The 12,180-nt window shown below is 44.4% G+C and overlaps 1 protein-coding gene across 2 annotated transcripts in view; it reads left to right on the plus strand.

The window, feature by feature from the left end:
- The window catches only part of MTMR12 (myotubularin related protein 12), a 52,081-nt gene that overhangs the window by 9,851 nt on the left and 30,050 nt on the right, over positions 1 to 12,180 (plus strand). For both annotated transcript variants that reach the window (XM_087815320.1, XM_087815321.1), the window contains exons 2-4: positions 8,069 to 8,129; positions 10,702 to 10,844; positions 12,043 to 12,115. In XM_087815320.1, coding sequence (XP_087671446.1) covers positions 8,069 to 8,129; positions 10,702 to 10,844; positions 12,043 to 12,115 — 277 coding nt within the window. The remainder of the gene's footprint in view (positions 1 to 8,068; positions 8,130 to 10,701; positions 10,845 to 12,042; positions 12,116 to 12,180) is intronic.

Here is a 12,180-nt window from a genome sequence, read left to right on the forward strand (position 1 = left end):
GTGTATAGTTGCTCTGTGTTGTGGCTCTTGAGGGCAGGGCTACAGTGCCATTCAGTATGGCTTTGCGGAGCTCAAGGTGGCTTCAGAGAGAAGTGTGGATCCTGGGCCACCCCAGGAGGGAGCCTCAGAAGGTAGCTAGTGAGAGCATCATTTGGAGGTCTTTTACATTTCTCCTGCAAAGTGATTTGGGGAGTTGAGGTTCAGAACTGTGTTAGGCCTTCAGTGTGATTGCTGACTCTACTCTTCATCTTTGTGCCGCAAGAGTCAGTTTTGACATGAGGAGCTTTGCCGTAAAATATTCCTTTAGCTGTCACCGTGGCTTGTAGTTTGTTAAACCAGGGACTTGGCATGGATGCCCGAAACCCAGTTTTTCCCTGTGATGTCTCCGGCTGCCCTTTTCTTCCTCAGGCAGCTTCATATTCCATCAAGCAAGCAACCTTCAAGCAACCTTCTTTGTTGGAATTGAGCCAGCTAACTATTTGGTGAGGTCAGATCTATGGGTTCTGAGGCTCACACTGATATTTGGGTCTTAACATTTCTTCTTTAGCTTGAATGTCTTACTAGGGAGAGTTTGATAAAGTGTTTGGATTGTTAAAATCTGGGGAATGCCTGGTAAGAGCGATCCTTGCTAAGAAGCTTGAATGAGTAACACTTTCACTGCCCTTCAATAAATGCTGAGCTGTTAAAACAGAGTGGAGGCTTTAGTTTGGGTCTTAGTGAGCAGTTCCTTCCTTTAAAAAAAATCTGAGATAAGGGGAAAAAGCAGTCTAAATGTGAAAGGAAGGGTTTAGAATGGACATGTAGGTATTGCTCAGCTCTTAGGGTAGTGCACTGTCAAAGGGTGTTGGCTGCTACTCTGTCCTGAAGACTGGTTACAGTTGAAAGGACACTCTATGGTATTGTTTTGTAATAGGAAAAAAGTTTAAGATTGGTAGTTGCCTAGGGCTGGGGGCAGGGAGGGAGGTAGGAGGGGAGAATGAAGGAATGGATGCTAATGGGTACAGGGTTTCTTTTTTCTTCTTCTTTTTTTTTTTTTTAGAGAGAGAGGAGAGAGAAGGAGAGAAACGTTGATCAGTTGTCTCCCGTATGCACCCTGACCCAGAAACCTTTCGGTGTATGGGACGACTCTCCAACCAACTGAGCCACCCGGCCAGGGCTGGGTACCAGGTTTCTTTTAGACATGATGAAATGTTGTAAAATTGATTGTGGTAATGGTTTTACAATTCTTGGAATATATTAAACACCCTTGAATTGTATTCTTTAAATAGGTGAATTGTATGTTATGTGAATTATGTCTTAATAAAGCTTGTACAAAAACAAAGTTAGAATCAAAAGTACTAAACTTGGTGTCAGAACTCCTGAGAACAGGAGCCCAAGCACATTATTTACCCTCTCGGAGCTTTGTCGGCCTTCTCTGTAAAGTGGGGATGGAAATACCTTAATGGATTGTTATAAAGACATAGGACCTATCAAAGTGGACATAGTAAAACCTCCAGCAAATTATATATTTGTGTGTTTAAGTTAGACATATATTTTTGTGGGTAATAAATGCTTAGTCTGAAATGCTCTTGAGAGTTCCCAGCTAGCCCTGTGAAATAAACACTTATGGTGGCTGAGAACTGATTTACATACTGAGTAAATAGCAGAGTCCTTAAAGACCAGGTACCCACACAGCTCTGTCTGTGGTCTGGTACCTTGAGTCCAGACAGAAGTCACTTTGCCTCTTACTGCATGTCTCCTTCCTTGGCTTCAGATACTGTTTTCTTAGTTTATTGTCAGAGTAATTGTTGCTTGTAATTGCCAAAGACAGTGTCTAGTGGGTAGGGTCAAGCTGATCATGCTCTCAGAGGGAAGTGAGCCTTCTAGTCAGGCTGGCTGGGAAGGGAGCGAAGACCTCTGGCCAGGAGCAGGGGACCAGCAGCCCTGAAATCAGCTCCAGGAAACAGATCCTATTCTGATTTCTAGCTCCCTAGAACTGGACAGTGATAGAATCATTGAGTCTCTAGACTCTGTCCTCAGTGATAAGACTTCAGATTTGGAGTCTGGCTTTGAGTATGCCCCTGCCCTATCCATGAGACTAGAGTATTTCAGAAAGCCAGTTAAGGGAGGAGTGGGACAAAAGTTCGGTAATACCTGGCATTCATCATATACTTAGGTAGTAAAATTTTTTCTTTATCTCTCAGGAACTGTTTAGGATTAAAGACTATTATCAGAATCAAAAACTATTTGTCTCTTTGTATGTTTTCATTTATACATTCTTTCAGTAGGCATTTATTGACAATTTACTATTTGTCAGGAATTATATACTGGGAGTTAAGGCTAAAAATACATAAAGGTACAGCTTCAGCCCCCATTTGGCATCATTCATTGGGGAGATAGATAAGGTAAGAGAATACAGTCAGTTCTCGAATGTCTCCCATCTCAAACAATTTGCTTCTCAACCCGACAACCTTTTCATGCTGAGACCTGTATGATCAGTCACTTGTCTCTCAGGTGACAAACAAAGGAGAGAATGGGTGAGTATGAGTCAGTTTACCACTGTTAACATCTCAGGAAATTGTGCTGTGAATATTTTCTTTTTTTTTGCTCTTTATTATTAAATTTTTATTTTTTACTGTGCATTTCGTTTCCTTTTTGTGAAATTTTCATTTACATTTTATGTCCTTTTTGTTTTTAAAGTGTTTACATATAAATTAAACAGTGCATTAAACATGTACTATATATAAGAAAGGTTAAAACAGAGTCATTTGGGGGTTTGGAATAGATTAATTCAATTTACATTATTTCTCATGGGAAAAAATGATTCAGTTTTTGAACAGCCATCTGGAAAGAATTAAGTTCAAGAACTGAGATTCCACTGTATTGCAATACAGGAGGGAGGTTGGATCAAAGGAAGCTTTGCAGAGGACTTGAACTGTGTGGACTGTGGATTGGACAGTGAACTGAACGGGGAGCAGTGGATTGAGTAGGCCAGTGGGTGCACTGGGGGCTAGACACGCGCAGTGCAACTGTAATCATAGAGCACACAAGGTGAGAGATGACGATGGCCTGAAGTAAGAGAGCAGCAACAGGGACGGGTTCTGAGTTGTTAAGAAAGCAGAGCAGACAGAATTTGAAGAGCGGGGACTAGTTAGGATGACACCTGGGTGTTTGTGTGGTTAGTTGGGTGGATGGTGGGGCTGCCTACTGAGCCAGAGTCCAGAGGAGGGCGAACTGGTTTGGTTAGGTGCAGGGGGGAAGTGATGAGCTGATTGTGAAATGTGAATTTGGAGGATTTGAGGGACATTCCAGTGTAGGTGGCCTGGAGGCTGGATGTCCAGGTCTAGAGCTCTGAAGAGGGTTCTGGAGGGAAGTACCATTTGGGGAGTCATCAGCATATATTGTTGGCAATGATATGAATGTGAGAGCTCATCCAGGGACCACAGGCCTTTTGAGGAGGGGTGAAGACCCTGACCAGAAAGACTTGAGGAAGAGCAGCCAGAGAGAGTGTTGGTCATTTGGCCTGGAGCTCATTTCTGCTCATCTTCAAGTCTCAGAATAAGTGACGCTTCCTGAGGGTAGCAATCTTCCCTGCCCCTCTTTGAATGCAGGGTGTTTCTGCTGTGATCCCATCATTGCCTGTCCTTCCCCCAGCGCAGCACTTTGCACACATCTTTATTATTGCTTGTACTCTGGTCGCTCCCATGCACTCTGGGAAGGTGGAGCTCTGTGCTGTGTTCACTCCTGGGTCTGCAGTGCTGGATTAGAGCAGGTGCACACGGAGTGACAGGCCCGTAGATGGAAATGTGTGAGAGGCAGTGGGGAGGAGACAGTGCCCTGGGGAGATGTGGTCAGCAAGGACAGGCAGGTGGTATTGTAATGAAGAGCGTGACTGCTCAGGTAAACTGAGGCTTGGGTTCCACTTCACTTAACCTCGGTCAGCTTCATTTTCCTCATCTCTAAAATGAAGACAATGATTTCAGTTAACAAAGTTTTGAGGATTAAATGAGATGAATAGAGATGTCCTCTTTTGCAGGCTCTAATAGTTACTACACTGATTACCCAGTGTTCCAGTTATTATTTTTTGTCTGTCTGAACTTCTTGAGTGCAGAAGTCAATTCTTATTCATCTTTTTATCCTCAGCATTTGATATTTAGGACATTTGGGAGCTGTTTCTTTTTTTTTAAAATAGATTTAAAAAAAAAATCTTTATTCATTTCAGAGAGAAGAAAGGAGAGGGAGAGAGAGATAGAAACATCAATGATGAGAGAGTCATTGATCTGCTGCCTCCAGCAGGCCCCCAACTGGGGGTTGAGCCCACAACCTGGGCATGTGCCCTGATTGGGAATCGAACCACGATCTCCTGGATCCTAGGTCGATGCTCAACTACTGAGCTATGCCCGGCTGGGCTGGGAGCTGTTTCTTGAAATGAATTGTTCTCTGTTGGAGATGGGTCATCTTGCAGCTTTGAGTAACCAGACATACAACTTGAGTGTTGAGTGTTGACTCGCTGGTTTCGCTCCTCAGGTTCATCAGAGCCTGTGCTTTGGGCCACTCCTCAGAAACATATTTCAGAGGAGCGATCAGATCGACAACTTTGTAATGCCGGGCCAGCTGTAGGAGGCGGGTTCCAGTAGGTGTGTCTCCTTTGGCCATAAACTTGCTGAAGAATGGGTGACCTTCTCACGTCTTGTCTGGCATAGACTTTGTCTGGCTCAGCCCTGGGCGAGGTTCTTAGATAATGTGGGGGCAGTGGCAGCTGTGGGGCCCTGGGAATTGTTATATTCATAATGGGAGCAGGAACAGATGGAGCTTCTTTTGATCTGTGGGGTGAAACATGTAGAAACTGGAAGATTTGTTATTCATGCCCTTATCTTTAAATTTTTTTATTTATTGATTTCAGAGAGAGAGAGAAACACATTGACTTATTGCTCTACCCATCCATGCATTCGTTGATTGATTCTCGTATGTGCCCTGACCAGGGATTGAACCCACAGCCCTGGCATATCGGTCGATGCTACAACCAACTGAGCTACCTGGTCAGGGCTTATCCTCTTTTTAAATTAAAACAAACAAGAGGAGTAGCCAACTCCAATCCTATCACTCTGGCAAAACTTTATGTTCGTGCTTCTGTTCTAACTGAATTCAGGCCACTGGGACATCCTAGTTTTGAAAGCTTGGACATTTTGTGGCCAGTGCCAGTAGTTTTTGCTGTTCTTTTATGCCATAGTAGCAAACTTTGTCGAAACTCAGATGGAGCAGCAAGAGGTGCCACACAAAGCACGTGGGCCATGTTTAATGGCTACATTTCTTGAAAATTTGTATTACTTTCAGATGAGTTAGTTTTCTGGCATCTTCAGAAAAAAGTCCGTCTGTGTAACTAGTATAAGCAGTTCTGCCTGATTATTAAGGAACCCTACCTTTCTTTTTTCCCCCCTGCACATTGAACATGATAGTTATTTGGGGTCAATAAGAAATTTATTCTACATTCCATAGCTTCTAGAAGTAAGATTGTCACCATTTGCTGATTAGACAGCTGGGTCGGGAGTGTCACAGTTGAAAGATAGTGAGATAGAAAGAACGGAAGGTTAGGGGGGACTCTGGGCCCTTCACTGAAACCAGGTGGCAGTTTGAGAAGATCCCAGTGCTCCAGAGAACAAGGATAGGACAGAGGCAGCTGTCGCTGGACACTGGTTGAATTGGTTGTAAGATCCTGGGATGATGCCAGGCCCGTCCACGGCTGTTGCTCTTCTGCAGTTTTTACTGGACAGGCTTCACAACTGTAGTCTTTCTGGATTAACACCATGTACGTGACAGTCTTTAATGGAATGCACACTCTCTCCAGTATCACAATATGAGCATTTGGGGATGCCGTCCATATTAATGCCCACGCCGTGATGTATCTTAATTTCCCATGTGTTTCTCTGGGTCTTGCTGGAGTATTTTTAAAATACCTCACCATGGTCCCGTACACCAAAAGGTTGCAGGTTTGATACCCAATTAGGGCACGTACGGGAGGCAATTGATGGGTGTTTCTTTTTTACGTTGATGTTTCTCTCTCTCTCTTCCCCTCTCTCCCCCCCTTCCTGTCTCTCTAAAAATCAATTAAAAAAATTCTCATGTGAGGACTGAAAAAAAAAGAAGAAATTGTGTTTTGGAAGCTTTAGGGATGTTGCTTCTTAAATCTGCTCCTCTGGCTGGATTACGTTGAACTGAGATCAGCTTCAGTTTTTGACTCAGAGCTAGTAGCAGTGAACGCTTGACGTGAACATTTATAAGCATTTAGGCCTGCGAGAACTTCACTGTAGGAATCCCCCCATTCTTCTTACCGTCAGTGAGCTTCTGGTAGGTCCTTTCCATTCCTGCGTTCCCTGAGGTGCCCTAGGTCCATCAGACTTTTGAGATGTGCACCCTGAATGTGAACTTGGTAAGAAACGAGAGAATTTATTTCTTGAGAACCAGTGGAATGAAAATGACCAGGCTGCTTTTCAGCCTCTCAGCAGATTCTTGGGAGTGTTAGCTGACTTTAGCTTTCACATGCCTTTGTCCTTTATGTGGCCAATCCATGTACAGTGAAGTACATTTCTCTTAAGGGAATTTAAAAAATTTGTTCTAATCAGTTTTGTAATAGGAGACTGGTTTTCTATTGTAGGCAGTACATGTTACAACTATTTTCTCTCTTGTAGTAGGAAACTAGAGACCATGTTTTTTAGAACTACCACCCACTCCTGGCTGATGGGGCTCAGTTGGTTGAGCGTGGATCCATGCACCAGGAGGTCACCAGTTTGATTCCCGGTCAGGGAACCTGCGTGGGTTGCAGGCTCAATCCCCAGAAGGAGGCATGCAGGAGACAGCTGATCAATGTTTTTCTCTCATTGATGTTCCTGTCCCTCTCTCCCTCTCCCTTCTACTCTCTGGAATCAATAAAAAATAAATAAATAATAAGCTTGGTGGCAATCAGCACAAACCCACTGTAGCTAACTTACACTAACAAGGGGATTTATTATAAAGATTCAGGTGTGATTCTTGAAACTGTGGGGCAGAGGTGAGTTGGGCCTCACTGAAGCCTGGAAAGCCTTGGAGTCCATGCCATGACTGCTTGTGTTTCTGGTGACTGGGCTTTTATCTCCACATAACCTCTTGTATATCTTATTCTCTACAGGAAAGCTCCCTCTGCTTCCCCATATGTGTGGCCAAATCAACAAATCTGTAGTTTAAGAGCCAGCTTTATTAGCTTCTATTAGCCCTCCAGCCAAGTCCATAGGGGAGATAAAATGACTAGCCCTTTGTGGGACTGCTGTCTGTTTCCCAATGCAGCTGATGGGGAGTAAGAGGTTCAGGACACTATGGGGACAGTTCTCTGGGGAAAGGGAGTTTTGGTTAGGACAGAATCCTAAAAGGTGTCTCCTGATTGCTAAAGAAAGAGTTCCATTAACCATTTCAAGAGTTGAGATAGGTAGTTTTGGATAGTGTAAATTCTTTATCATCAGGAGATGATAGATACTTCTGTGGACATAGCAACAGGGTAGTCTTCTCCATGCTGGCTTTAGTGTTGAACTGAATTCCAAGCACTCAAGATGATTGCCAGAGTTTTGTAACAGCTGGTTGAATTTAATGAATAGCTTTGCTCTCTCCACAGAGAAAGATGATAGAACTGTCAAAAATAATTGTGCTTTAGTGTAGTTCTTTGCCAGTGACAGATGATGAAAACTCTCAATGAGAACGTCTAAATTACCAGAACGCTCTGATTCCTTAGGCATGTGGGATGTCTTCCATTCTCTTTCTGACTCTGCCTGCCTTTGCTGTGTGACATGTGATCCTTTAGCTAGGGAGTGCCCATCCCTATCCCTCCGCTTGGGACAACTAATAGTTGTCAGTCCTCAATACTTAGCTTATACATTGAACTAATTTGTTGGAATTTTCTGTCATCCTTTAGTTAACAAATACTTTTAAAAATAGTAATTAGCTTGTCACATAAAGAATTCCCGAGGGCGTATGTTCTCACGTGTATTCCGAAAGCATGGCTTTGAGTGACTCATTTTGAGCCTTTAAACAAATAAAAATATTACCCTTTGCTCTTTTCTTTTAGGAAATTCACACAAATGAAAAAGAAGTGACAGAGAAGGAAGTGACTCTTCACTTGTTGCCAGGTAACAATCATGTTAGCATCATGTGCAACTCAAAGCCGGTGATAAATTATGTCATTCCTGCTGTCACTCTCTGTGCCTTTGTTTTCACCCGGCAACATGTAACAGTAATGAGTTGGACAAAATATCAAGGTCTTTAGTTCAGTAGTTACACACCTGGGTCTGAGTATTACAGCATCTGTAAAGAATTTTTCTTCTTTTCCTCCCCCGCAGCAGATGAAAATAAACCTGGGAAATTCTCACCTCTTTCACAAGCAAATGAGGCCTTTTTCCAGTTGCCTTACTTGGCCCCATCCAGTATTCTGGTCCTCAGCCAAGAAAGTCCTGGTCCCCCACAGACCCTACACCCCGCACTCGTTTCCTGCTGCCCAAGTGTAGCTGCCCTTAGCTAGCGCAGCTGCTGGGCTTCCCCAGGCAGACATTGGTGGGTGGCCTTACCTCTCTTCTCTGCTTGTACATCTGTGCCACGTGTGCTAGAGTTTACCAATCCCATGCCAGGACTGCTAGGGCTACCAGGGCTTTGCTCTGTGGTCATCACCAAGGAGCCTGGATCGGTTGGGTATTTTTGAGATGGGGAGAGTGACTCTATAGCTTGAGTCAGGCTCTAAGAACCAGAAGCTACTTGGTAGTGTGCCCTCTTCATATGTGGAGCTGCCCTGTGAGCCATGCATTTAGCTCTTCTTCTGCCTTCTTTTTCTAATCCGAAATAGCTTTTTAAAATAAGTTTTTAAAGGTACATTTTCCTAAAACAACAGGGGCCCGTTCTGGCACCTTTTATTTTATTCATTGTGTTGGGAGGAGATAAATATGCACAAGATTCTGGCTGGTCTGCCTTATTTGGTAAATATATTGGAATTCTATAACTTTTTTTAAAGAATGTTTTTAAGTTTCAGAGGCTTTTTCCTATAATAATGGCGTAAACCTTAATCCATATACCCTGTTGTCTTTCCTTTTCTTGGATTGCAGATTCTGAAAATAACTTTATTTTTCACTCCCATCCCCTAGTTATGAGTTCACAGCTAACTTCTCTGAGCCCCAGTTTCCTAGACTAGGCTAAGATCCTGTCCAGCTCCCATGATTCGGGATTCTCTGCACACACAAGTTGATGACTGTGGTGCCATGTGCCATGCCTGCACAGCCTCATGAATGTTGTGTTTGCCACTGCGTGCCAGCTTCTAGTCTCCAGTGCATGACCATAGACTGGTAACGGCTTACCTCGTCTTGGGGTGAGAGGCTCACTGTTAAAAGCTAGCTGTCTCACTCTTGGACTTGAAAGCACAGGAAGCTTGCTTCCACCTTGGGCTTAGCTGGGTCACTTTTTCTGGGACTATTTTAAACCCTAATGGGGCCCTGACTTCATTGTTTTCTTTAAGCTCTGTGGTCTCTCTAGAGTCTGACTTAGTGACTGAACCATCTTCCAGTGTTTCCTTAGTAGTTAAAATTAACACCTTGAAAGATGAAAAACATACCTTAATATGTGTCCCTTGATAGCCTCAGTGTCTGTAACTTTTCTGTTTACATATTGAAGATTAGACTAGATGAATTTCAGGTCAAACACTAAATTTAAAGACACTGAAGGAAATAGCCAGAGGGAGATTCTGGGGGAAGGTGGTCGTCTGTTGGAGGAGAAGAAATTCCTTTTTTATTGCAAAGTATTTATACTCAGTGTTTCATTTCCCCCATAACCACCTCTTTTCCTGCCCTCACCCAGACATCCAGCCTGATGAGCTTCTCTGTGGGAGCAGAGAATGTTATCTAGCCCTAAATCCTAACCTTTCTGACTGTAAGGAGAGTTACTCTGTCTCCAGGAAGTGCAGCTTCCACGCGGGCTGGGTGCCTGCAGATAGAGCAGGAAAGGTGACACACGGAGAGGAAATGTAAAGAGAGTTACTCTGTCTCCAGGAAGTGCAGCTTCCACGCGGGCTGGGTGCCTGCAGATAGAGCAGGAAAGGTGACACACGGAGAGGAAATAATCTCAGCTAAGAAAGAGAGGAAACCATTTTCCCCCACGAACCTCTGACCTCCCTTTTCCTCCCATCCTTGTGTGCGCAGCCAGAATTAGTGTGGTCATGCTGTGGCCTCTGCTTCTGAGGAAGCTGCCTGAAAGCCCTGTGGCCAGGGAGACGCCCCACTCCCTTTTAGCAATCCCAGAGTGAGAAACAGCCCACTCTTACTGGAAAGTGGGCTGGAGATCTACGCTCTGGAGCAGGCTGGTGAGCCCAGCTGCCTTCGCTCGTTCAGGGTACTGCTTCTATGGACTGTCTGCTTGGGTCCAAGCAATAAAAACATTGCAATCTTATGCCTGCAAGTCTAGCTGAGGTCATTTCCACTTCTTTGGAAACTTTTATTATTCACAGTGAGAAGATGGAGAGACGCCCTGTGTGAGGGTGCATCTGAACCATTTATCTCATTTCTCAGTGGTCCCCTCTCTGTCTCGTCTTCTACTTCCACTTCTGCAGCTTCTGCCTTGTTGGAAAGTGTAAACTTCTGAGTGCTGCATGTGTTGCATGTTGGTCACTACATGCCGTATATTCCCCAAGGACTCTTAAAGAACACTTGTTTTGGTTTCTCCCAGGTGAGCAGCTGCTTTGTGAAGCCAGCACAGTACTGAAGTATGTCCAGGAAGATTCCTGCCAGCATGGGATCTATGGGAAACTTGTCTGCACAGACTTCAAGATTGCTTTCTTGGGCGGTGACGAGTCTGCGTTGGATAATGATGTATGTCTGAGCCTCATTTGGCTGAGTTTGGGGGAGGTGGCCCCAGTGTCTTTTTTCCCAGTTCAGTAGTTATTCCACCCCCAGCACACACAAACACAAAGGACAGAAATCCTGCTCACCACTAATCTGTTCTCTGTCCTTAGGATTTCCTCCCAGTGGTAGGACCATTCTAGAAATTCCTGCTTGTGCCTCATGTCACGCTGGCTTGCATTTGACTTCATAGGTTGACATTTTTTATTTCTTCTGTATTTCATTGCAGTGTATGTCACTCATTGGAATCACATCTTCCCAGATATGCTGGTCCCCCTCGTTTTCTCTATACTAAACTCTTCCTTAAGTTTGGGAACTAAGTTCAGTTATGAAACTGATGCCAAATGCAGCACTTGAATTTGGGTTCACTCTGCACCGAGTGGACTTGTCCCTGCTTATGCAGAATGAGCAGTGCAGTGGGAGAACTGGCCACACCACTTGGAGAGCACTGTATGTTAATGGCAATGCAGCCATCCCACCCACCCTCTCCTCTTAGCAGCACCATTGCCATCTTAGTGCGGTCTTCTGGCTCCTGTCCACTGCAGTGACTTGTTTCCCAGTCCTCTAAAAGATAGCCTTTACAGAAACTTGAGTCTCCTGGTGTTTTCTTCCTGCATAACTCCGTCACTTACCTACTTGTATTTGTGTGGACAAATCGTAACCTGCGTGCCACTTCCCAGCACCTCTCAAAGGGATCGTGTGTGGCACGTTACGTTTGCCTAGGAGCGGCCCAGGAATGGCATGTTCGGCCTGGGTTTGACAAACCAGTGATCACAGTTTTTCTCACACATCTCATAGTCTCCTTCCCAGGCATGTGGCTGCGTTTCCCTGTTTGTTTTTTAAATTTAATTTAATTTTTTTATTTCAGAGTGAGGAAGAGAGAGAGAGAGAGAGAGAGAGAGAGGAACATCAGTGATGAGAGCGAGTCATTGATCGGCTGCCTCCTGCGTGCCCCCCACTGGGGCTTGAGCCTGCAACCCGGGCATGTGCCCTGACCGGGAATCAAACCACGATCTCCTGGATCATAGGTTGATGCTCAGCTGCTGAGCCACACCAGCCCTACTCCCTGTTTGGCTTCATGTGTGAGTGGAGAACGGTGACTTGCTGTTTGTAAATGTCTAACGGTGCATAGAAAAGAGTCCCAATTGTTCCCTTTTGAATCTTTTAGGAAACCCAATTTAAGAATAAGATTATAGGAGAAAATGACATTACACTCCACTGTGTGGATCAGATTTATGGGGGTAAGTATCTGCTTTCCCCTGGGATGTTGCCAGCTTTTGAAAGTGTAGCTGATAATGTTTCTTTG

This window comes from Miniopterus natalensis, chromosome 3, assembly GCF_054644295.1.
Source record: "Miniopterus natalensis isolate mMinNat1 chromosome 3, mMinNat1.hap1, whole genome shotgun sequence".
Lineage (NCBI taxonomy): Eukaryota > Metazoa > Chordata > Mammalia > Chiroptera > Miniopteridae > Miniopterus > Miniopterus natalensis.